This window comes from Cloeon dipterum, chromosome 1, assembly GCF_949628265.1.
Source record: "Cloeon dipterum chromosome 1, ieCloDipt1.1, whole genome shotgun sequence".
Taxonomy (NCBI): domain Eukaryota; kingdom Metazoa; phylum Arthropoda; class Insecta; order Ephemeroptera; family Baetidae; genus Cloeon; species Cloeon dipterum.
The window spans coordinates 22,029,547-22,057,015 of NC_088786.1; the positions used below are offsets into that span (position 1 = coordinate 22,029,547).

General features: G+C 43.7%; 1 protein-coding gene across 3 annotated transcripts in view; it reads right to left on the reverse strand.

Annotated features, from left to right (window-relative positions):
• The window catches only part of chm (chameau), a 116,551-nt gene that overhangs the window by 75,083 nt on the left and 13,999 nt on the right, over window positions 1-27,469 (reverse strand). For 2 of the 3 annotated variants that reach the window (XM_065497318.1, XM_065497316.1), the window contains exon 8: window positions 1,583-1,636. The exons of the other annotated variant lie outside the window; for it this stretch is intronic. In XM_065497318.1, the coding sequence (XP_065353390.1) occupies window positions 1,583-1,636 (54 nt within the window). The remainder of the gene's footprint in view (window positions 1-1,582; window positions 1,637-27,469) is intronic. 3 annotated transcript variants of the gene reach the window in all.

Sequence of the window (27,469 nt, forward strand, 5' to 3'; positions counted from 1 at the left end):
TTCAAGATTATGCGAGCTTTGAGCCGTAAGTTTGATCGTCAGTAAAAAAAATGGTGCAGACTACATGAATTTAACAATATTATCGCGATAATATGCACATTGCAACTGAAAGAATAAAAAGGGGGATTAAAATTATTATGAAAGGTTTTCACATTGCATCCGTGCAGAATAAATTTAACATAAAAAGCGCCAAACACTTCAAAACATCATCAATCAATGTGCCTGGCTCTATTTGGTACCCAGTGTGCGTCAAACAAAAAGATCTCATGCCAATAACCGGCTCAACTTGCGTGATACTGTCTGTTAAGCGGAAAGGGGTCCGATTTCAATATCATCAGTGGCGGTTTCAAATTTAAAAATGAAAAAGAAATGAGAAAACACCAACAAGGAGTGTTTTTCTTAAGCATGAACGTTATCAAATGTCGGTGCACTCAGATTTATTCATAAGGCTACGAACAAACGGCTGCAAGCAAGCAAAATATTTCCTGTTCGTTATTCAAGCGCGCAAGCCCTGCAAAAAGGGTCTAATTCTATTTATGCCAAATCATTGCCCAACTCGCTATAGTCCACAGCGGCCATAACTCATCTGCATGTCGTGTCGCCGGGAAATCAAGGCCCTGGAGGCTGCCACCGGGGAGAAAAAGGAAAAGGAAACAGCAACCAACATTCGCGCGGGGGCGTTTTCGGCACAATCATTTGCATGCGAGCGAATTCGGGCCAGACACGAATAATGAACAAATGGTGGCAATTATTCGGCCATTACTTAAGCCCCGGCCCAAATGATTTATCGTGTCAGACGCGTTGTTACTTTTAACGGCTGGGCATTAAATTCTTATTACGACATACACAACATGTGATGTGAAAATAATGCGCTGGGGAAAAAGACGGATCACCGCGCCGTTTGATTCAAAATTTATTGTCGCCTCTTTTTGGACACATTTAATCGGGCGTCCAAGTCAATCATGACACGCAGCACTCCCCGGTGAGGGGCACGATGCGGACGGAGAGCCAGCTAGTTTCCTCTGCAATAATAATGCGGGCGCCCTTATGAGTTGTGCTGGCTGCAGCCAAGTGTATTATGTGTGAATCTAAATTTCTATTAGCGCGGAGCAGCGCGTTTTGTTTGTTTGCGAGCGGTATGCAGATGCGAGCGAGGCAGGGAGCAAACCGCCGGATTTGCAGCAGTTCCAAAGCTGGAGAGATCCTGTTTTTCTCCGCCTGTGCACTTCTGCGCCGGAAAACGCGCGCGGCGTGCGGTATCTTAGTGACGTCTTTTATGACACATTACGCACCCAAGTGTGTGGCGAGTGCAGCGGAAGGAACGCCAGGGAAATTGCGGTATATTTATGCGGAATTAATAATGAGCGACGGGTTGACGTAAAATTTGCATTCTGCCTGCTATTTTGAACGGACTTATTGCTTGTTGCCATGCTTTGAAATGCAAATTTTACAGCTCCGGGAGAGGAGCAGGAAAAAAACGAATTTTATGCTTTGATTGTGCTCTACATCCCGTCGCTTTGCAGGGCAAATATTCTTTTTTTCTGGAATAACAAATTGGAAAATTGATTTTTCTATACATTACCACCCTCATCCAAGCACAAATAATAATGCCGTGCAATGTGGTTAAGACGCTCACCTGGAATCATACAAAAAAGTCACAATTAGAAAAATAAATCCATGGACTAGCATGAACAAAATGATAGCGATTTCAGCTTGAAATTTTATGTTGGAATACACAAGGACAATTTATAATTATAAAATACCTTTTGTATCGTCACAAGGCCCTTGTGTTTGTTAAAATGTAATGATTGCACTCTTCCAACAAATAATTCGATTTTTAGTTCGAAATATCGTGCACTTTGGACGAGGCCTTGAAATATCTCCTGGCAAATAATGACCTTTGCATCCTTCAATTTAAGTGTGCCCTTGGTTCAAGCTCAAAGAATCAATGTTTTCGTTTGTAGAGGTCATTCATTCTACATAACAAACCAAAAACAGAGTTCCTATAAGTCTATCTCGGTGAAGATAGCGTTAAATTTAGCAAAGTTTAACGTTCAGAATCAAGCGCAGCGGGTCGGTCAGGCTGACAAATAAGGCCAGTCAAGGCACGCCGCTGCTGACACCGCTTAACAACATCCTGCATCCATCCACACGTCGTCTATAAATTTTAATGCACTGGAAAGTTGTCGCGAGATTTCTCGGAATCGCAATAATCCCGAGGCGGCGTGCGCACATTAAATTTTAATTTCTCCACGGTGCACAGCAACACGCACGATCGGCGGCCGATTGAAGTAGTGCGCGGCGGAATGAGTGCACGTATGTGTACACACCGCCGAGTGCCGCGGACAAATTTAATAGTGTGTATTACTCGGAAGATGAAATTTCATTATTTGCGTCTCTGGGCAAGGAAAGGAAAAGAACAAGCCAGAGAGTGCGACAAAACTGCTGCTGCTTCTTCTAGAAGGGAGAGAAACGGCTCGTCGCCGAGAATAAGTTTCTCTCCGCTGCAGCTGCTCCTAAAGTCAGCATTGCCAGGGCGCAATAATTTTCCCTTGTGACAAATGCGGTTCACCATAAACTACCATTATAATATGCGGAGAGAGCGAGCGAGCGAGTGAGAGAGACAATATCTCACCTTATTCAGCGTGCGCTCAGCCACATTATGAAAATATTGCGTACATGTAAGATCAAAACGAATAAGAGAAGAAGAATAATGCCCCTGCGCTGGTGGTGCAACCTCGAGAGAACCGACTTGGACCGGGAAAGCGGCGGCGGCGGCATAGTTTTATTATTTTTATTACCGAGTCACGCAACAAAATATTATTCCACTGCATAATGTAGCAGCTACGATTCAGGCTCGTCGACTTATCATCTCCCGAATTATATATATTTTTTCTAGCTCTCCTTCCTTTCACTCACAGAAGTCACTCTTTCAGCGCCGCCTTGACCATGTGGCACCCCGTACGACAATGATATCCGTATATATTCTCCCCAACACTGGACGCCACGCCACTGCGGGGTCACGCATTATAGTCACAAGATTACGCTTCCGAAGTCCATAATAGGAGCACCGAAATCGACTGGTTTTATGTAATAAAAACAAACATAAAACCCCTGCAGACGATTTTCAATGATGCTAATGAGCTAAATAAATTAACGCAATTATCAAGCATTCCAACAGCCCAACGCTTCTTGGGTAAAATAAAAACTTACCCGACTATAATTCAAAATCCAACACGGCACTTATGTCCCTCTATTTCGATTGCTTTTTTTCTTTTCTTCATTTTCCCAGAAGCCAAGTGTCATTCCCATGAATAATCCAAGCAAGCAGGACTGCCTCGCGTGCCACAGACAGTAATGTGTGCGCTATTTTTTTGATTGGTAATAAAGAATTGAGCACTCGGCCGCGCGAGAAAGAGCAGCGCGGAGGGACAGGAATTAAAAATTTAGCCAGTGAGAAAGGGGTGCTTTTTTCCCCAGCTGGCCAGTGCTTTGCTTTATCTCACGAGCCGCTGGGTAATGGGCTTTCTCAACGACAGCTTGGCTCCAATTAATGTGCGGCGTTATTCTCTCTACAGCTACTATAAAGTAATTATTAAAGTTGAAAACGCTCGTGATTATGGTGCTTCAGAGCGCGCGCTTAGAAACAAACTTTGCCGCCGTCGCTCGCCCGCTACCGTTCAATGCAGGCTCAGAGAATAACACTGATGCTAATTTTTGCGATATTTGCATTTTACCCCCTTCGAAATAAAATTTGTCTGTTCCTAAACAGTTTTAAGGCAAATTTGCCTGGAATGATCATTTAATTAAAAATACTCTAATTCTTTGTGCGGGCGATTATCTCGGTGTTTTAAATAAATTGTTTCCAAATTTTGCATACCTAAACACAAGCTGCTGTGTAATTAATCTAATCTTGATTGCCTTCGTTATTGCGCTTAATAATGCTTGTTGGCAGCTCCCCGTTTTCATGGTTTTCATTAAATTAAAAAAAAAATCGTGCGAGGAATGCACTTTTGAACCACTCAGCGAAATGCAACCATTTTTAATTAAAAGATGCTACTTGCATCGCCAGCAACTTTTTTCAGCATTTTTACCAGCAGCAATTAAATTTAATATAATTCAAACATTGTATTATACGTAAAATTAAGCACAAGTAAAGTTAAAGGAAAGTGAAGCTATGAGACGTACATTCATAAAAAAATGGATCCATATACTTAATAGATCTATACATTTTGCTTTCTAACTTTTTCAGTAAGCCCGCATTTAAAAGCAAAATTTTCATTCATGAAAAAGAGATTACTAAATAAATAAGAATTTATTAAAGGGGAAGAGTTTACACAAGAGCTATAGGATATTATTGCAGCATAATGCACTTACGTCTCATTAAGCAGCAATAGGTGTGAGACATAGTGAGGGTCACACACGTCGAGGCAGTCGATTTCCTCGTTTCCGTTTCAATATATCTCGCGATAAATTACAACGGTAGCGTAAACCTGATTTTTTCCTTCTTTCCGTGAGTGTTCGGCCAAACAGAAAACACCTGCCGCGAGATGGAGAGTGGCATTCACGATGAGTGGTAACAGCAGCAATTCGATTTTCGAAAGGAAAAACGCTCACACATGACGTGTAGGCCGCGGGGCATTATGCTCGAACTGCTGTGATAAGAAAATCGCTAATGACAGCCGTGCGCGGTCAAGCAGCAATGCAATTCCGATGGCATCACAATTAAATAACACAGTGTCACGCTATATGCCTTATGTAGTCCTTGCATTTTTGTGTGCCTTTATGTGTATAAGTTTGCTCTGATGGGTTTTGAATGCAAATAGACGCCACTCCCCAGGACACCAATTTGTTAGATAAATCGGTCCACCTTGACTATTACGATATCTTTTAGTGCTATACTTATTCAGGCCTTCTGCATTGAGTTGTAATGTTTGGCGCGGGTAGAATATAGGACTTCCAAGGCACCCCATTCCATTTGCATGCACTTTTAACCGCAGTTGGTTACGGAAAATAGAGCCGCCGAGATTTACGGGTATATTTATTTCAATCTGGCCAAGCTTAAGTGAGTACTACAAACACACATGGTTACTGCCTAGTTGTGCGGGTTGCATACTAAAGAGCGTGCCGCGGCAACGCCACTTCTCGGAATTGCGGACGAAATTATTCATTTTAAAAGTCAATGACTCTGAATAATATATACCTGATGAACTGTTTCCTCCTTGATAATCCTCTATGCCTAACCGGAAAACCACCTTTTAGTTGAGGCGATCTACGTTTCTGATATACATGTACACGCGTGTGTGGTGCACAGCCAAGTGCCACTACTTTAAATTCTGCTCAATTTACCAAATGAAAACATCACTATCACGCCAGCATTCTTCGCTTTGTATGCGCTCCATCACTTTGATGGCGAAAATATAAGCCTGGAAACAGCGATATGTATCAAAATAAATGGGGAAGATTTATACGTGCTTTATAGAGCTGTCTGCCCGGGGATCCAGCCGGCTTTTTAGTGTATGGCCAAAAACTGCTGATGCTGCAACAGTTTCTCTCACTCTTGCTCGCACCCGAAATCAATGTGTAGCACACGTGCTCATTAAACGAAAACATGTTCTCCCGCGAGATGAAAAAAGTGCTGAGCGGTCGTAAAATTCACTCCTCGCACTTGAAATTTAGTGCCCTTCTTTTCTCTAATTTGCCATTCTCTCAGCTAGAGAAGCGCCGTAGTAGCATTGGGACTCTGGAGGGAAAAAAGAATACAAGCCGACATAAAACACGTCAGCACGTGCACTCAAAAAGCGGCCAGAGAAGATTTTACTGCAAAAACACAGAGGAGAGAAAATAAAAATAACAAACAACATCGACTAGCTGCTATTCCTTTTATAAATACTGCCGATCGCTTTAAAAAATTCTGGTGTTTGCTGTCGCCGCTTATACTGTTGCTGTGTGTATAGCTATAGGAGCTAAAATATAAATGATCACACGGGGGCAATAAAATATTCACATATATCCCAAAATGCTGCCGCGCTTTTTATCCCGCCCAGATAGCAAAGTGGGCAGGCAGGTATTGGTAACATTAGGTAGGTGGTTCCGAAAATAAAAGTGCGTGCGTGTGCTTTGATTTTTGGAGCCAGCTCGCGTGCGTCCCACTATCCTGCACGAATATATGTAAATTATGGTGAGTTGATCCGAAGAATTTAATAGCTTGCAACGGTCATTTTCCTAGTTCACTTCGTCTCAAAGGAATAATTAAAGTAGATAATCACAAGAAAATATTAATTTGTAACTTGGCATTGCATTTTTAAGTAATTTGATTAATTTTAATTATCCTGCACAGGATGATGGCTACCGATTCTTTATTATTGACTCTTATGAAGATGTGAAATAATTTTCGCATCTAATTGTAAGAGGACTCAGCGATGACGAGAGCTTCTGGAAGCGCAATACAAAAAATTGAAAATTTGCGTTAGCTCCGGATAAGAGCGAGGGAGACTCATGAGTTTGAAAATTTTGTCTTTATTGGCCAATTAATTCTCTTCCTCAAATTTCTTTTTCTTGGCAGCTTATTCGCTTTCTTTCGTCTCCCTTTTTGCATTGTGTGCACGTGCGGACAAAATTCCACTAGCAAAATCTTGAGGCGGAGCAGGGAGAGTAGACTATGTACACCGCTGGCCGAGATCTTTTTTATACATGCCAATGGGCTGCTGCTGTTGCTGATTCACAATAATAATGCTCGACGGGCTGCTTTTTTATCTTGATAATGGTCATCGTGGCGAATGCTGGAATTGTAGCAGCACATTAGCGGCAGACAAAGGAATGAGGAAGCTATTGAAGCGGACCAAGGAAGAAGGAGACGGAGATGTTTCAAGAAGCGGGCGGAATGATGAGAAAAGGGGTTAGCAGCTTCGACGGTGGCGGTGGGCGGGCGCGCATCTCCCGATGATGGGCTTTATATTATTTCCTCTTGAGCAGATTCTCGCTGCTGGCTGCCTGCTGCCTCATATTGAGAACAACGAGACGTTATTTGCCCATCGGGTTTCCGCGAATTTCCTTTCTTACTTCCTCTCCCTCCACTTTGAATCTCAACGGCGGCGGCCTTTTTTAATATCGTCTCCACGCTGCGTAAAATGAAAGAAAAAGATTTAGGCTGGACCGCTGCCGGCCCTCTTTCTATTCTCTTTTACTCTCGGCTCTTGATATTATTTCACGCAAAGTCAGTCAGTTATTGTCCACGTGTCTGAGTGCGAAATCCACCACGAGAGAACGAAATCCTGCCCGCCGGTGGGACGATGATGATATGAGACCCGCTCGCCCGACGAGAGCTAATATTCCACGCCTTGGCGCCTTTTCCTCAGAGGTAGGCCCCGGGCGCTTTATTTATCTCCGAAAGCGACTCCAGACGGTTTAAATTGTACACTCTGCAAGAGTGTGTTTATGCTGCTGGCTGGCCTCAGTGTGTGCTCAAGACCAAACTGCTCGACGCAGCACTGTATATAGCATTTTCCACTAGAAGTGTATTAATGCATTCGATACACACCAACGCCATAAGCTTCTCGACAACTGCTGCATGTGCAGTTTTGTCTTTTGAGATAGACACTGAATGAAAGACTTTCATTCGATTTCACTAAAAAGCATGTCGCCGTAAGCAATTAATTATTTTCTTGGGAAGTTTAATATTATATATATATTTATCTTTATCTCAAGAGAACAATAGCTGGAAAAGTTTGCTGCATTAATTTTATCACAACACCAAAAGCGGAGGAAATTAAAGCGTCCAGCAGCAAGATGTATTTATATTTTTCCTTTTTCATTTTCTAGTTAAAAAAATCTGGTGCAAATCCCCCAGGTGGATTCTACTTGATGAGAAATGGAGAGATGAAAAAAGACGAGCACCCCACGGAGTGCGATTCACCTACCCAAGCGAATATTAGACACGAGGAAAGGTGCCGAGAGTCCCGGAGCATCGCTAAAATTTGCGAGCGGAATCAGAAAAATTTAACACTCCATAAAAAGTGTCGCCAAGGAGGCGCGTAGGGGAAGAGGAGAAATGATCTCGACAGTTTTTCTTCGCTTATCTTCAGCAAAAATGGCAACACGCGAACTTCAGATTTCCTTATAATTCTGGTGTCCTTATTCTCACGCCCTAATATCATTTCGGCTGGACGTCTAACGCTGACATTTCAGACAGTCAGCAAAATCTCATAATGCTCTTTTTAGCATGGTGTGCGTTATTTAAGTTCAAAAGTAGACTTAGGAAAATTTAATTTTAACTAGAATCCATCGACTGAGCAATGCCGAGAAATTTTCAAATAGCAAATGCACAGTCAGAGATCAACAAATAAACACAAAAAGCTTCTCATCCTTAACTTAAGTCACGTACAAGGAAAACACGTCCTATCTGAAACCATTAATATTAGTCACTCCACTCAAAATGCAATGCAATGAGATCACTGTTGGCTGAACCTGAGCGTGCAACTTCTATCCTGTTCGCTCTCAGTGTGGTATGAGTCACTGCGAGTGTGTAGCTGAGAATTACAAGGAAAGCAGTGTGACGTTTACCAAAATATATTACGTCCATTACGTGAATGTTTTGTGCGGTCCGAGATGACAGAAGGGCAGGAGGACTCTGGCGTGCGGCTAGCCGCTTTTGATGGAGTGGATCACGACGCGCACCCTCTGGAGGATTGAAAATTATGTCGTTCTGCAGTATCGGCCCGCTGCTTGCGGGCCTCGGGGAAGGCTAATATTTTCCGAGGAAAGGCCGACGCCGTCTTTATTTTGAATAAGTAACGTTTTGTGCTCTCCAAATTTATTGGGAATGCGGTATGTGTATTTTTCCGCCGCCCATACATTGCGAGAATTCTTTGCTCTGGGGATATAGGCTTCTACTTTGTGGGGAGGAAAAAAGCAGAGAGTTGACCGAAATGTCACGAAAAGCACAAGATATATTATTTTTCAATTCTCTTCACCACATCATGATGTGTGTTTGCGCTCTTTTGCTGTTTGTATTATACATCGTCTCGTTGTACTTATGTTTGACGTTTGTCAGAACCTTTTTATCGTATTTGAGCAGGCTGCCCCGCGTACAGACTTATTCGCGAACAAATGCAATAAATTCTAGGAAATCGCTGTAAAATTGGTCTCTTGTATGCTGGTCCTAATTTCGTCGCGAGAATGCCAACAAAAGAACATTCAAAAGAGCATATAAATCACTCTCGGCATCCGCAACCGCGAGCAAATGGAATTTACGTGATTTCTTTGACTTGCACGTGAAATCATAACATATGGGCACCGGCTGGAAATTCCAAAGTTAAATGTCCGTCTTCATTGCATATATGAATAAATAATTTTGTGGTATGAAAAAGTGTTTAATTTTCCTTTAAAAACTTTTAGGTGTTAAATTCCATTAGTCATAACATTTATCACCTCATGATGGTTTTGATTTTTGTATGTCAATCTCCGATTACGTCAAGCAATTAGCTCTATCTTTTAGAAGCAATGGGATGTGAGTAATTCGTAATGCACGATTAGGTTAATTAATCGCTGCGGCAGCATATCAATAAGCAAGCCATTCATCGCGTAATGAGTCAATCCATTGACTCACTCCTCGGTAATCCTTGAACAACACGTAAGCGAGCAAGCACACAGTGAGTATTTCATTCTCAAGCAGCTCCAGCCACTATTATATAATATTTACTGCAAACAGCCGGCAGATTTCATTCCAGATTGGACGCCGATACTGGTGTACAGCATGTGCTGCGTCTGTATGTTGTGTGTTTGTATAAATTGTTAGCTGCAGGGGAATGAAATAAAATAAAGTGCGAGCGTAAAGCAACCCCATTTTACGACTGCCCAGCAACGACTTCCTTCTCAAGAGGCTGCAGGAGAGGCCAGAGGAAATAAAAATAAAGAAAAGATATCAAGCAAGAAGAATAATCACCACTTTGTAGCTGTAAACGCTAAAATTAATTTCATCTCGCCGCTAAAAAAAGCAGGCGGCGAGAATGAAAAGATACTGCTTGTGCAAAAATTTATCGCCCCCGTCGCCGAGGGTTGCTTGCTTGGTCTAGCAAATTGTATGATACACATGCGAGATTTATGCGCGAGCGGTCGCGTTCTCAAATATCGTCGGCCCAGGATGTGAACAGCATAAAAACGCGCGCGCTGCGCACGGAATAAAAAGTTAGATTGCACCTCAGCATGCACGCCGATCAAAATTCAATATTTTCCGTATCAATCACCGAATTTGTGTGTGACGTGTCGGCCGAAAAGAAACACATACTCAGTGGCAACAATTTTTTTTTGTCAGCCCGCATGCATGAGACGAAGAATAGGCTGCTGCGGCGCGTGTGTACACCAGCGAAAAGTACTACTTGTGCATGCATGAATTCAGCCCCCATGCATGCACGTATGTGCGGAGGAAGGGAATAAACGAGAGCGCGGTTGTAAAGACGAAAATCGTGTTTGCAATCTGATAATCAATACTCTCGATTGATGCAGTAGAGATAAAAAAGAGAGACGAGAGAAGTTGCCAGCCGCGTTCATCGCACTCTTTTCCGCCGCTCACATCGTGGATCGTACACGAGAAATCCCAGCCAAGGCATGGGAAGTGAAAAATTGGTCGGTTTTTTGAAGTTTTTATTAAAGTCAAGTCCACAATTAACCATAGTAGTTGCAACAGATGCCTGCTTTGGTTGTAACACAATAAATAGCATGCAGCTCTTGAATATGTATATTTACTAGTGGAATATATTTATAATTGCTTACAAATCACAGCAAAATTTATTTAAATTACATATTTGTGATAAAGAAAGCAAAAATTAAAATCTAAAAAATACAAAAACTCAAACATAAACTAAAAAATACAATTATTATCTAAAATTAAAAAGTGAAAACGTTTAAATAATTATTATTTAAATGAAATAACTTTTTTAAATTTGATATATTTTATAAACACTTGAATGTATTTAAAAATACATTCAAAATCGGTCTAAGAAATTAAAAAATAGGACATTGGAAATAAGTGTCGCAACTATTTAAGTACGCTTCCATTTTGCATTGCCCTCTAAATGTCCATGTACACACACACACACATATCTGAGCTTTAAAAGGGCACACACGTGCCCAGCCGGTCGGCGGGTTGCAGACGCACAGGGCGCTCTCCAGCCGCTCTTGCACACTCCGCTTGGTGCCAGCATCAAAGTTTGCTAATAAAAGGGCAATACAATGATAATGATAGTTAAGGCAGTGTCTCGTGAAAAATCTGATGGCCATTATAAAAAAGGGAAGCGTAGAGGCGCGCGCGTCCGACGACCAACTTTTTGCATTTCATGTAGTGGAAAAGTTTTATTTCCGAGAAATCGATTCTGTCGCACGGATTAGTCCGCTGGCTGGCTGCTCCCTCAAGCTCCTTTCCCTTTATCTGCAGATTCTTCCGCGCATTCCGGCTGATTAATATACATAGCTGCATTCGCCATAACTCTCTTCGGCATTCCTGAAGATTGTGCGATTTGCCTCTCCGTTTTATTGACCCTCGATGCGAGTGCACTTATTTCTTACATAAATTATATCCGCCGTGGACGCAAAACAGCTCCTTTTTTACCGAACGAGAGGCGTCGTTTGGGGTGCTTGTTTGTTTCGAGGAGTCCTGTTTCCAGGGGATCCATAAGAGTTTTCAAAACTTTTTAATGTTAATACTCTACTATGCACCAATTTACATGGGATACCGGGGTCGTTTGAGGGAAACTTGCAGTGATATATTATATCATTAAGCATAAACTACGCATTCTGCTGAAAAAACCAGTATTCAAAAGCTGCATCCAACAGATTCAGAACGTTAGTTTCCCTACGGGTATTTTTAATCACAAAAAATATGAAGCGTCTGCCAAAATCCACGCACCTCATTCTAAGGACAAAGCGTGTTTGTTTTCCAAATAACTAAGGCGGACCCTTTGACACCAATTAGCAGTGTAAGAAGCTTGCTTCCCGGCAGAAGATCTCATTAATTAAATGCCCAGCAGCTCAAAAGACCTTTTCTGTCAGTCAGCAGTCATCTCGGCGCGGAGGAGTGAGAGACGACCGCCTGTATAGCTTCTTCTTGCTAATTGAAAGGTGAAATCAAGTTAAAAGACACCGTTCATGCCCATAAATAGGAACCACGCGTTAATTATGCAGAGTGAGTCATCCATTAGGCCGAGATGCGACGAGTACAGGTGCAAGCCTTCCTTGCGACCGACAACTTTTCTCCGCCCAATATACCTGAATACACCGCTCGGGCGATTTCAGCACCTTTGTTGTGCCATTGATTTTCCCACGTCTTCGAATTGAAATTAAGAATTCGCTGGGCAGACGAGCCTGGCGTTGGCGAAGAACGAAATTATTCATCGCAGGTGCCCTCAAGAGGCGAAGAAAAGTGCACGGGAGAGCAGCTGTCTCTTGTGTGGGAAATTAATTATTGAAATCGGGCTTGGCGTTGAATTTTAAACAGCTTTTACACCACTTAAAAGTGCGAAGTGCGTTTTAGCGCGTAATGCAGGGGTGGGATAACTCTGAAATTGATTGTACGTGCATTCAACTCTAGGTCCATGAGGTGTCTTTTTTTCGATATATTGGAACAGCCAAATTGATATTTTTACAAAGCATTAAAGAAGGGCACTTCATCTTAGCACTTTATTTCTCGATTTACGTTTGGGAACACAAGATTATTTTAAAGAAGCACGAAAGTCTAAACAATGAAAGGACCATTGTTTCCTCCTTATTTCAAATAAAAGGGGCATTTAAGTAACAAGAAGAACAAATCGAGGTGAAAGTTGCTATTATTTTCCTTGCTTATCTGTTATGCGAATTCCTCCCTAGTCCCCAAGCCGTTTAAATTGGACATTTCCTCCGATTTCAAGCACAAAGGGTCTTCCAACATGACAGTTTGGGTGTGTACTAGACTGGAACCCCCAGAAAAAATCTTGGCAAGAAGTGGCCTTCATCCCTTGCCACATTCACGACATAGTCATCGAATTTCAATTTTCCACACACTTTTGCACATGCAGAGAAGAAAAAGAAGAGCGTTTGCTTTTCCCTCTCGCCGTTTCTTTGTTCCGGGCGGACCCCTCCGTTGGCTCCAATCAATCGCTGATTAAGGATGCTCGAGACTGAAAAGAGTGGAATCGCAGAGGCGCTGAACTGGATTGTGCTGCTGAGGGCCCCTGCGGGTGCGTGCTGGGAGTTGCCAGCAGCATGTAGAAATCCGTCTTTTCTGCGGGCCAACTCCTCCTTTTTCGAGCTCGTGAGCGACAAAGACAGACGAGAGAGCACAGCATTAATGGATTATCGATTGGCGTAATTGCAGGTGTCTGTCTGCGAACGGCGAGGCCGTCGGCGGCGGCGGCGATGCGAAGTGACGTGTGCGTCCTAGCGCGCCATGCCTGTGTCGCGCGACTTCCTCTCTTTCGCGCAGCACCAGCTCCCGCACTTAAATTCGCAACCCTATCACATCCGCGGTCAAACGATCTCCCCCTCTTGCAGTACAGAGAGAAAGAGAGTGTATGTGTGTGAAAACCAAAACCCTGTTTGATGATGGGAACATGCTGTAAGCACGCAAAAGTGTGACAATGTGTAAGCTCCTCTACGCGCACCCCTCCTTCTTATTCTATCTAATACGCGCTTGTGTATGTATACTATAATCGTGTAGCGCCCATATAGCGCTCGCGAGCGTTGCCTAAATCTTGCCTAGCCCCTAGCATTTGCAATTTAATATGATTGAAAAAAAACAAGAGTGTAATGGAACACCGGCGTTAGCTACCGTTTTTGCTGCCGATTTTTTCATCCCACTCACTGTTGTGGGACACACGCACTTGCTGTTACATTTTGCTCAATAGCGCATCACCGTGTCGCGCTAGCTAATTTTAATTACCTTTCCGCGTATCGGGTTTCCCATACATTTCAAGCTTGTTGACGGCAAATTTTTCAACCGCCGCGTTTGGGGAATCTGTCCTGCTTTGATGATGCAGGGACTTGCCAGGTAATCAAATTTTTGCCGGCACTCTAACTATATTCAAAATTACAAAACTTGTCTTTACAAGCGCAGTTATTATGGATGAACTGTTGAAAATTGGTTAAAAGGTCCATGTGAGCAAACAATTCAGCGCTATGTGCTTTATACAGAGGATAATAAAAAGACGAGAAATTTCGCACGTCGTAAAACTACACTCTGTTTAAAGATGTTTTTTAATTTAAAACAGCAATTAGTCTCTAGAACGTGGTATTTTGGTGCTCTCCCCAAAATTCATCTCTCATGCGCAACTATTTTTACCCCATTCCAGACCGCAATTGTCACGCGTTTAATTACAGATCTAACGGAATTCCATCCACGTCCACTAAATGTCTGGAACGTGCTGCGTTATTGCCATTATGACAATTAAGTTTATTAAATCAGCGCAGCCGTGAATTCCAAACGGTCGTATCGCCATATTATATGTGATTCAATTTTGCAACAACCAACACGACTCGCGCCAGCTCGACACAATATCAAAACAACACGCCCATCTCCCACAGCTATTGTGCTTGGAATTATGGAATTCATCCTTCGCAAGGTCACTATACTGTACATTGCACGCGTACATGCTCAAATTTTTGTTAGTCGAATATATGCGAGGTTGCGAAACTCGTGCCCACTTCACATTCCACGCGTTTGCCAATATGCTAGCTGGCGCGTTAGTTGGTCTCGGTGCGTTAGCAACTCAAATCGAGCAACTCGTCTACATCAAGGCCTTGCAACATAGTTTCGCGGAGAGAAGCGGAGGCGTATATGAGAGCACCCTCTGATATAATTAAAGCGAGCGAGCCACCCTACGCGTGCAAGTGTCATTGGGCTACGTTTATTTTTCAAGCAGTGCCTGGTCTGGCAAGTGTCTGCAGGCATGAGTGCCATTGCTGTGCACGCCACAGCTCAACTTTTCTCACTCAGCCAACAAGTGTCTCGTTTGGGATACGAACCCCGGGCCGCGAGCTGGTCATATTAAGAGCTTGGCAACTCAATCTCCCTCGCAACGGAAAGTTTTCTTACTAAAAGCCTAGGATGTGTTTTTTGAATCCGCATTTTTGCCGCGTCCTTCGAAAGAAACCAAAGGCTACACGATTAGAGTTTGTAAATTAGAAAAAACGCTCTGCAAGCGACGCCGAGGTGTCAAATAAGATAAATATCATCACGTCCCGTTTAATCCGCTTCTGACAGCAGCTCCTGGATTTGAGTCAACGCAGGGCTTCTTTTCATTTCCAGCAAGACGGCAGATTTGGCGAATAAGAAAATCAAAAAACGCGCTCGCACGACCTTCAAAGGTTTCTGGCCGTCTGTCTGCTTTTAATACCGCAGCTCGCGCGCCCCCGAGGAGCGCGCAGCAATTGCCTCTGGATGCGTGATGAAAGCGGGAATTCATCAGCCGACGCACAATATGCGTAAACAGAAAGTAGTAGTCTTACTCTCTCGAGTTGTTATTGAGCCGCTCGCTCGCTTGCTTGCTTGTGTGCGCAGAAAAAAAGGACGAGCATCAGCCAAAAGCGTCTGCTCGGGCGGCAGCACTTTTTTATGGGCACGCAATAATGTTCTCTTTCTTTTTCGCCTCACTTTCTCCTCGCTTCTAAGAAGAGCAGATTGAATGGTAGAATAAAAGGAGAAGAGGAAACACTACAAAACGCCAAGAATGCCGGCAAATATTAGCACAAGCAGCCATTCATTATGCAGCATTCAGCCGCCGCCGCGGCCATTGTTTAGAAAAAATGGACCCTTTGTGCGGCACAGTGGCGCAACAATGGCCCAGGCACCGAAATTCCTCTCTTACACAGCCCTAACCTCGCTCACTCAGACTCAGTAGGTGACACGTCTTCTCTCTCTCTCTCTCTCTCTCTCTCTCTCTCTCTCTCTCTCTCTCTCTCTCTCTCTCTCTCTCTCTCTCTTCTCTCTCTTTCATTTCCAATGTTTTATAGCGGGGTCCAGGGCACTAGCCTCGCAAGCGAAAAGTTTTAAACTCCTCGGAAATAATCTTAAGACGTCCTCTGCGAGCAGTGGTTGAAAACTTTTTTATTCAGTGGCTGTTCCAACTTGACCTTACGACTTTTTTTCCTGGATTTGAAGAGGTCTCGGAATAATTATTTACGGACGAAACCTAAATTTTACTATTTGCCACCAAGCTGTAAGCTCGGGTTTGAAAGAGCAGATGAAAAAGCGTGATAAGTTAGTTTGCTTTCCCAACGGTTTGCGTGCTGTTGAATATTTAACCTTTTCCTGTAGCACGTAGGTTGCAGCAGATAGCGTTAACGAACCTAGCAGTGGACCTCAAGTGAGCAATTTAAAACTCCCATAGTGCTATGGTTTGGATAAAAGTGAGCATCCCAGTGGAGCACCTTTAAGATTTCCATTTCCAGGCGAGATCCTTTCAAAAGAAGAACTTTATCCAATATCGGACGATACGTGCTCTCGTTCCCCTGGCGATTTCTGCATTATCTCGCCGCATATTACCTCTAAGACGACACGGCGTGCGCCTGCCAGGAATCGGCTAGGCCATCACTTTTTATTAAACATAATAGTGAAATTTCGGCAGCGGCCAAAGTGATGAGCCCTCCTCAGTAGCTGCAGCATGCGTGTGTGGGTGCGTGGCTACAGGCGAGCGTTGAAAGGGTTGAATCCCCTTTTATATACGTGTGCGTTGGTACTTACTTACATCACGGCATGAACAGAGCTTTCTGACTTTCGCCAACGCTTTCCACCTTGGAGGCAATTTGGGCCGCCGCGTATAATGCCGGGGCTGCAGAAGACGGCCGGAGAATGTTATCGATTTGACAAGCCGTCATTATTTGGTGATAAAACCCTCCTTTCTCGAAAGATGCGGTCTTTCCCAACACAAAACAGTGAGCTGGCGAGCCAATCGTAAAAACTTTCCCAACACATCCTTTATTGGAATGCGCCCCCAACACCATTTTTCCATTCAAGCTCTCGCCAACAAGGCATATAAATTCCATCATTGCTCACACTCACTCACTGGAATCGAGCATTCGTTCCTAATGGAATATTTCCATCTTTTATCCATATCTCTGATGTATTACTTTCTAGCGATACAGAACAGCGATATATGTAGGCCTCCTGTTAGTGGCGTCGCATCGATTAGGTGTGAAAGGGGGATGCCAGGGCGCGCGTGTGTCAGCTCCAACATTGGGCATTAATATGCGTGTCATTCTCATTACGTTGTTTTTTTTCTCGCCGTGAAATATGCTGTCGGCCAGGGTACGTCCATTTATCATCCATCTTCAGCAATAAGTGGCGATAATGCATCAGCGGGGGAGTAGAAAAATTAGTTTTGCCGCAAAAACCTCTGAACTCGGCCGCGTGCGTGGAATACATATGAAGAAACATTAAATTTCGCTTATTTCGGCGAAAAAGGGAGTCGACTGATATGGAGAGATGCGTGGGCGGATACGGAAAGAGGCCGCACGAGGAACGTGTAATTTATCTCATTGCACAGAGCCGGCTGTCTCTCGTTTTTTTGCCCTTGACAAATTTGATCTGATGATTGAGGCCCCTTCCTTCCCTTCGCAGTCGCGCAGCACAAAATAAAGCACTTTTTGCCGTCGCGAAAGCTAGCTCTGCTGCTGTTTTACATCATTTCTCAAAGCTCCTCTCTATATTTTTTACTTACTCTAAAAACAAATACGGTCTTGTATTCTGTGAAAAGCAAGTGACAAGCATAAATCAAATAACAGGCGCCTTCCCCCTCAATTTTTATGTCACCAGGTCGGCAGACGCGATAAGCACTTTAAGAAGCACTAAAATCATAGCCAATAATAGCGCGTGCGTCTTTTTATTTATAGGTTTATGGAAGCTAGGAACACTTGGGGCGAGGTGAAAACAAAGCTAGAGATTGTGAGTGTCGCAAGAAGGCAGCTTTTTTGTTCCGCACCAGCCGTGCGTCTGTTTCTTTTCTTTCTTTTTCTCTCAGTATGCCAATTGATCCATGAAAACGCCATAAAAATGCTACAATCATATTCCTAGAGTGTGTTCATTCGTTGTGTGAAAGCGCTTTTTTATACTAAAATACAGCGCAGCCACGTTGTTTAATGTGTGCGATGAACAAAGCCAAAACACTCGACGTGTATAATAGAGAGCATGTGAAATTTATGCCGCGCTGAGATGAATTTAAATCATTTACATGGACGCGCCGCATAAAATGTTATTACCTTGTTTTATATACAAGCTGCTAATAATTAAGTCATAAAAATCAATCGCGCGGTCCATAAATAAAAACGTGCCTGCACACAAGCCGGGTGCACTCACTGACACTCGAAATCTTTTGATCGCTTGTTATCACCGGTATTAGGTTCCGATTTGGGAGATTAAAGGTGTAAAAGCCATAAATGTGTTATTCAAAAGTAGAGCTGATTTGTACACAACTTTCCGATGAAATGGAACGTCAATTTATTTAATGCATATAGAGATAAAACTCCCATTTGGAGAATTCATGGCTTTTCTAATTAAGTTGATTGACATACTGTAATGATGATTTTGTTGAAAGAAATGCACAATTAACGTAGGACAGCCCTGAAACGTGCGTTACGAATAATTTAAAAAAGTAAAGAGTGCTCCTTATATTCTTGTGTTAAGTACTGATTCTTATTGTAGCACTATTAGTGCTTCCAGTATGCAAATAAATTGCAAGTGACGACAGCTGCGAAATGAGAATGTGTATATGGAAAAACCGCGAACCAGAGCTCCTGTGTTTATTCTGCCGAATATCGTGGTCGGAGAGGACATGAGCTTCGTGTGTTGTTATCGCGGTTGCACGCGTGAAATTTGACACCGGAATCATAGTTGCCAATGTGCTAAAATAATAGGTCACGAAAAGAAGGTGGGCCGGAGAGAAAACGAGTAGCACAACGCTCTTCCCTCTCGCAACGGCTATAACGATAGCAACCAGTCAGCCGCCTGGCGACATATGCAACCGGCTCATCATGGGAGGAAAAAAGAGAAAATGCTGCTGCAAAATAGGCTAAATTGGATTCGGAGCTGAAATCTCGTTATCTAACCGATCCTTATTTAATTTGCAGATGGCAGAAATTCGGTGGAGGACGTAATCAAATTCGAACAAAGGCACTACCCGCCGCAGCCTGTGTATTTTGGCGCTACTTGTTTTACGAAAAGCAGTGCGCAAGCCAATTTTCCCATTTGGAATGCAATAAAATCCGCTGTGTTGGGGAGAAAATTCAGTGCGTAAAAAGATGCAATCACGTCACGCATGGCTTTGTTTTCAATTTTGACAATTGCCACTCCCGTTGGCGGGGGGCTTGGGGAGCCTTTCCTTTTTCAACTGTCGCCCGCGCTTTTCCATTTTAATTAGCCCTTTCTTTGCTGCGCCGCTTTGTCTCAACTGCGTCGTTTGTTTTCATTTTCGGCAAATAACGCTGTACATGCGTGCGTATACACGCAAAACAGCACAAAAGCTTTTGGCGACGGACGCAGAGCGAGTGGAATGCGTGTGCGGTGTTTCGGTCGATTTTGTCTGAGCCGCAGTGTCAGTTGAAACGAGCGAAGGTATTAGGGATGTGAAAAATGGCCACTAAACAATGCGAAACATCTCAGAAACGTCTTTTGTGCTTTGAGAGGGACTGCACTTAAAAATTCGTGTATTTTTTATTATCAGTTGAGGAGATAGAGACGAGGAAATTAAATCAATAAAATGATAATGTTTCAAGTTGAAAATGTTTCATATTTTTTGCCGATAAATAAACGTTTTGAAAAGCCGAGTTGAATTTCCTGTAGTATTAGCAGCATGCCGGCGCGATACGAAAATTCTTTTTTGAAATATATACCATCAGCTTTTTCACGACCCTCGCGGCGGAGGGTTGATGTATGCGTGCGCTGGCTGACTCTCTCCGCGAGCAAGCGGTGCTGTTCACGGCCACTGGGCACAGGATTAATTTTCTGGTGAATTGGCCGTCTCGTCACTGTCGACAGCTAGTCGGCTTTTCTCTTTTTCCTTGCTCTATATACGTACGAAGGTATAGTACATACACCCGCGCACGAGAGCGTTTTCGGCGGCGCCAAGCGGGTTGATAAGATTGGGCCAGGTGCGCGCGCGAGGAGACATTATTAAGCATTCAGCGCCGCCGCCGCCGCCGCCATCGTAGTGTGGTGTGGGTGTTTGCTTTGTAGATGACGCGTCGGCAGGCCGGGGGTGGCTCCTATGTGGGCGACTAATAATTCTTGACGCTCAACCCGTTGAGAAGATTCATGCCCGCGGGCAAAAAAGAAAGATAAGCTTTTGCCTCCGCCGATTCTGATACTCAAAAGCCTTTCGGCTGAAAAAGAGAAGGGATCCTTTCATGTTCCCAAAAGCAGCGCGTGAATAATTTTGATTAAAGCAAGGCAGGTTCACTCGCATCTCTCGCGCACGTGGATGGATGGCCTCTTACGGACTCAAAAGATTCTCGAATACCTTCATTTCCTCGAGTGTGGGTGCTGAATGCAAAATCCGTTTAATTTCATCCCCTACCCAGTCACTTAAAGAACGATTTTAAGCCGAAAACCTGAGCGCGCGCCTTTATAAATTTAAAGCGAGAGAGGTATTTCGTGTGGCGAGCTGCGGAGACAAAAGCACATTAAAAGCTTCTCCTTTGAGTCTTTAGAATTTCCGGATCTTTCCAACTCGGAAAAGCGATTTAGGATAGGATTGCAAGCGGATTTGAATTAATTAAATTGTGAGAATAGTTTCTATTCCGATTTTCTGACTCGGTTTGTATGCAGCATTCGACATCTCAAACCTCCACTGAGTGAATGTTTAAAAGTTTTATGGGTGCAAATTTAATTATGACCTGAAAAATTCCGCGAGCTGTAGGGAGAAAAACACAAAGAGAGGTGACACACGCACGCGCGGAAATTCGCTTTCGCAGGCCAGAAAGCTCGTTATGCTTCAAGCCAGAAAACGCCTTTTTAATATTTCAAAGGGCACTTCTCTCCAGGGTAACTGCATGGTGTTGCCCATTTTCCATTCCTTTTGAGTCTGCGAACCAGCCACACCGAGAACTAGAACATCCTAAAAAAATACAACGCGTAAAAGCGAGCGTCTGCCAAAAACGGCTGCACAAAAAAGCGCGCAAATCCGGTGCACGCGAGCATCACCCCGAAAGAGAGAAAAAGAGTGGAGCAGACAAAAGCGGCGCATAAAAACAACGACGAGACCCGCAAGCATAATTCAGCAGCGCCTTAATTGAAACACAATGTTTTAATTGAATTTGTAGCCACCGCCACGGTTTGCGGGCAGAACGCATTTTATAGAAAAGTTAGTCGGCCGAGGGAGTAATGCGAGTGCGTATGTGTACCAACGAGACCAAATGAGGACGGCGAAAAATGTGCGTGAGGAGGAAAAGTTTTGCCGCAGCGGCTGGAGACAAAGGAGCCGCCGCCGCTGCCGCCGCCTGGCAGACAAACTAAAGCAATCGTTGTCGTCACTTCTAATGGAAATGGCGAGTGGCAAATTGGGTTTGCAAGTGGGCGGCTAGATGGCTGCGAAAGAGCATGCACGGGGGCGTGATGGTGTGCGTGAGCTGGCGGTGAGCGTGGGTGGGCCGCCGGGATGCTCTCTTTCTCTCTCCAGAGCGGCTTTTTCCAGCTGCCGCAGCGCGACGCAAGGAGAATTTGATCAGGCCCAAGTTGGCAATATCGCAGATGAGGATCGCAATCAAGCGGGGGTGTATCGGAGGGCCATCCGACCGCTACCGGTGACAAATAGACCTCGCTGGAATTTCCCGCTCGCCGCTTTTTTGGTGGAAAGGGCTCGGGAAATGCTTTGTCATAATTATATTCGGTCGTCAGGGGCGGCACGCCGGCCGATTTATTGCTATTAGGGGATGCGTGCCACCAGAATTCTGAGCCACCGTTGCGCTGCTGCAGGATTTCTCTTCCACCGAGCTGCTTCAGTAAGAAGATTATGGCTGATATTGGTAGTAATCTGGTAGTGAAGTTGTGCGCGGGCGGCGAGAAAAGTTTTGGAAACCGCAAGCTATACGCCGTCGAAAACCTTAATTGCCAGTTATGTTCGTGTGATTGGGGCTTCCAAGTAATCGTCGCCGTCCTCAATCAGAGGCTGATTAATTGAGCCACTTGAATGCATGCCGGAACGAGACAAATTAGGGGGACTTGCCACTATGCGCTTAAGTACACGCACTATCTCTTCAATGGAGAATGCAGGCAATTATACAAAACTTTAAGCAATGCAGAAATTTAGTGGCCATAGAATATCTGTACTTTCATTTCGCCTATCTGGATATATCAGTCAGACTGCTGTCACCATTCTACAACAAATAAACGCGAGTCACGCAACAAGCGCAGATAGCAAAAAACATTTCCAGTTGTTGGAAACGCAGTGAACGTGATGTACCATTTTAATAACACAAGCAAAATTAAAAACAATTTGGATTCTGCCATGTCATTAACAACAAAGTGTACATCGTTGAAATCGGCACATTTTCCGTTGAAATTGCTGCCGAGCAAATTTACATTCCTTTTACGCAGGTTGAGGCGAGACGAGGTAAACGTACTCGCATTTAATCGAGTTTCCAGCACACACACTGCGGCACCAGACTTTTCTATTCCATTTAAATTTCACGCCAGTCTTTCTTTTTATAGCTTCCAAGTACAAATGTGTCTGAAACGGCACTTTAAATCACCTTTTTTACCTAGCACCACGCTGCCTGGGCAATATTTAATATTACTTTTATTCGCGTGGCGCGCAGCATCTGCCGTACATATAACAGGCATGGCGGGCGGAACGGCGGCAATTCTTCAGCGCATATTCTTCACACAGCACCCCAAAAAAGATAAGAGCCTCTGTGGAATATCAATATAACACCTTTAGCTACAAATTCTCGTAAAAACCGCAGAGAGAAAAAAACAGCGTTTGCTTTATTCATATCGTCGCATATTTCACGTGGCTGCAGAATGAGAAAAAACGGTGAGGCGCCAACCGTGTTTCCACGTATACGTTTAAAGACTTGGCACTCAAGTGCGTGGAGAGGCCATAAGAAGTACTCTTTCCGTGGTGCTAAGACTTTTGATGTAAACCGTGTTCTTCTAGTGGGGACAGATTAACAACACCTTACAGGGACATAATGCGGGTTTAATCAAATTCAGGGTGAACAAATAATTTAGCTTGATTGTGAGCTATCTCATATGTTATTTAAGCATGATTATCGAAAAATACAGCCTGAAGAGAAAAATAGTTTATTTTGACACAGAGAAAAATGAGTTTTCAGTGTCTTCCCTGATCGCACATCTCACGAAATTAGCCCTTTCGACGTTTGCTGTTAAGAAGGTTTGAAACAAAGTGACACTTAAGGACAAACTTGGGTGCGACGTGTGCCAGAAAGGGAAGGCGCTCTTTTTCAGCCCGTCTCCACTCGCGGGCGGGTGGGTGGTGGGTAGCTGGGAGGACGGGTGGCAGCAGGCAGCCAGCTCTACATATTGACAGTTTGGCGATTTATCGAGTTTGGCGATGAGTTAAAAATTGCCTGAGCACCAACGCCGTCGCCACCACCGCCACCCCTTGCTGATACAAAAGAGCCGCCCCTCTCGCCCCAGCCATTCTTTACACTGCGCGCTGTTATCCTCTCTTTCAACTTCTTCTTATTCTTCCTTAGCTTTTTATTCGCGCGTCAAGATATTAGAGTGGCGCTTCTGCTTTTTTTGCGCTCTCAACCGGCATAACAGATTGTTCCGCACTTTACTTTGATTCTGACAGGCAAGCCAAATATTTAACCGGCAGCGAAAATCTCATTCCGGCGCGTTGATTGAAAAATAAATTTACAAGCGCAAGCGTCTCGCTTAGAAAAGCACACACACATTCAATGCTCCTTTGCTTGAGAAAGTATAAGTGGCTGTCAAAATTGATCAGGGCGAATATCACACCCAAAATATATAACGCGGCGAGAAAGACACGCGGGGCATATTAAATCAGGCTGTGTGTGTAATATCCCCCTTTTAATGCCGCGTGTGCGGGAGTGCGTGTAGCATTGCCAGCTCATTTGTGCGCGCGGCCTGCTAAAATGCGATTTTCCTCCGTATAGTATCAGCAGTCCCTTGCTCTGTATTCCGATAGGCAACCCTCAACACACACCACCGCCTTTCATATCAAGAATACACACGCAATATTTTTACTCCTCCGAGCATTTACATGCGTGATAAGAATAATCATGCGTGCTGCCGCAAAAGAGATTTGCCTGCTGCTTTTCGCATTCCTCCGGCTGCCAAGATGTTGAGGAAGAAGCGTAGACACCCCTTCAAGAGATCCATCCGCCCCGAGGCGGCGCGCACCCACACATGATTGAGTCTGGGGTGATAAATTCCTGACGGCGAAATAAGGAGACAAGAAAAATGGTTCGCTGCTGCACTTTTAATTAAGTTAAGGAATATTTATTTTATGGGCCGTTGTAAGAGGGGGCCATCAGGGACGCGCCCCGAGGCCGCAGACTAATAGATCTGCTTGGCTGCGAAACAAAAGAGAAATACCCCCGTCGCAAATGGTGTTTAATATTGCGGCGACGTCCGTCAGCGCCAATTAATGTCCAGCTGGGAAATGCGGTTGCGAAAATTACAGTCCGCTTAATGGATTATTGGCCTGGAAACAAGGCCAGCCTTTTTTCATGCGCTCGCATTTTCTGACTGATTTGCCAACTGTCGTTTTGTATTTTATGAATTACTTTTTCGAATTGCCCGAGGCAGAGTTTAGTCATTTAGTTGACAATAATGTAGTGGTTTTCGAAAGCTGCGAGGCAAATTTCAATTTCCGACTTGAATAAATTAGCAGTAAATCATTCAACGCATTATGACCAATTTTCGGTTGCACAGTTAGTGGACATCGTTTTATCCATTTAAATTTTGCTTTTGAAGCATCAATATTTTTGATGTTTTTTAATTGGCCCTAATTTATCCCCATGGCTATGTAAAATATTGCGTAATAAATCTAAGGCATTGCCAGAGTAGAGCGTCATGAGCTAGTTGTCCTAAAACTTTTAACTCTGACAGTAAAAGCCTACATTTTTCAACCGACGGAGGCAAAAAGCCTGAGTTTATTAACAAGTCCTAGCAAGCTTTTTGGGCTGTGCTTACTCGCTAAAAAGTTAATATTTTCTCGCCGAGTGCAATCTCATAATCTCCGCTACCGCCGACGCCGCAATAGAAAAGCTCTTCTCTGGATTAAAACGCCCAAATTGGCCAGCTGCAGATCTGATAACGGCAAGGGTGTGTTTTTGATAAGATTTGCCGCAATTAGTTAAGTCGCTTTGGAGCGAGCGACAGAGTGTTAACCTCCTTCGCCAACGTTCGCTTTGCATGCCAAGAAATGATTCGAATTTAAAATAATTTTCTTCAGGTAAATATTGATATAAATCATGGCATCTCTGTCTTAAAGACGTGGAAGATAAAATATTTTAATTCACGATTTAAGCCTAAATGAGATTTTATGGAGTCAAATAAGATGGCATCAACATACACGCATTAAAAGCAGGTGTCGCAGGGTTAGGGAAACAGGAGTGTGAAAAACGAGTGTAGCGGAGGAGAGAGAAAAACCATCAAGAAAATAGCTCCTTTTATGTAGCAAACAAAACTATCTATCGCGGTGACGGCGGAGGAGGAGGATGCTGGTTGGTGGCACCAAACGACTGAACGTCGCGCGTGTGACGTTAGGTTGGTTGTACCAGAGGCCAAAAAACGCCGTGGCACGAGCGATAATTGAATGTTCAAATCTAGCAGGCGGCAGTCAGACGGCACGCGCTGAATAATGGAGCATTTTCTTCTCTCAACCGCTGTGTGTTACTTTGTAATAAGGTTAGCCTGCGCGTGGAAAACGATATTATTAAAACCAACAAAGAAAGGGAAGAAAAAGAAAGGCCACCTCTTCAACTTGCCTGAATTATCGCGCGTTAGAAACGGCAAAAAAAGTAGTAATGGAAACTTTTCAACCCCCTTTTATTCTAGCTTTTCTTGTCTAAATGTTTATTGCCTGGTGATAATATTCGGTAATAATACAACTCTCAACGCCGGCGTTTCGTGCCGGCTTTTCCTGGTTGCCACTGATAGGGAGGGGGCCTGCGAAAGGGTTTCGTCGGATGGGGAAAGAAACAGGCTCGGTGCTGCCTACCATCATCATTAATAATTTTTCCTGCTGTTTTTTAAATTTCGTATGTGTATGCATGCGCACGCACGCGAGCGATTGTCATTAATTCTGAAGTCATCAATCACGCAGCATTACCACCACCACCGCACAATGCAGCAACAGCGGCATTTTTTCCCGATGCAGAAGCTTGAGAGTGAGTGTCATTATTTTCGGTGGGCGTAGAAGGTGCTTTTTTTCTTCCTCTCTCACTCTCTCTTCGATGTTGCAGGACCCCAGTTATTAAATCTAGCTTATAATGGATCCGTTTTCCGACGCTGAATTATTAATTAGGTCGGCAAGCTGCGAGCAGTCTTCTTTTGTTTTGTGTGTGTTTTGATAATACTATCGTGCACCGCTAAAGGTCTTTGGCACTCCAACCGACCCTCTTTGGTCATGATTTATGATTTGTGCATGAGGACATATGTATGCATGCATATTCAGACAGGGAGAGAAGGCGCGCGAGCAAGAGGAAATGGAAGCTATATCGTTTCAATCAATCAAGCTGCCGGCACAAATGTGCATTTGAATTTGCAGTTTTTTGCGTGTCGGTTCTGTTCCCAACAGGCTAGATTGATGCTGGCAAATTCGGCGATATGTCTCTGATTTCATGCAACGTGAGTTCTCCAAGCTATAACTTGGTAATATTTTGAAAGCCGCAACTATCCAGACACAAACATGCAACATATTCGAAAGTGAATACACCTCATCCTCTGTTGAGGGCAGATTTGTTTGTATGACGAGTGACGAGTTGTTGTGTGATTAATTTAAAGGGGCTAAAAATGAATTTGTCAATGAAACACGGTCCTACACCCTTCATCACTTTAAACGACCGGAATCGAATTTTTTAACTTCTAACTGAATAGGAGATAAGAGGCGATAAGTTATTTCTAGTTGGACATGCACCGTTAACAGATCGTATTTTTGTTTAATAAGCTAATCTGATATCTTCAAGTCAGGTTTCAGGTCATTAAGTGTAATTGATATCGCGTTGATGGCTCAACGAAAGTATAAATAAACCTATTTCTCTAGCGGAATGAATTAAAAAAAATAAGGAAGCGGAAAAAGCATGTTCTGTCAGGACCAATTAAATGCAGAGCGTGATGTGCATTAACATAAAAGTGCAGTTTGGATAGAACAAAGGGTGCTATTAACGCGTGCATTTCTGGCTCAAATGTTTGGAATAAATGATATATGTTTGTGTGGCGAGTGTGTAATTTAATAATGAACGCCGGCAGGTGATAATAAATATTATTTTAAAACTGCTGTCTCCGAGACTGAAA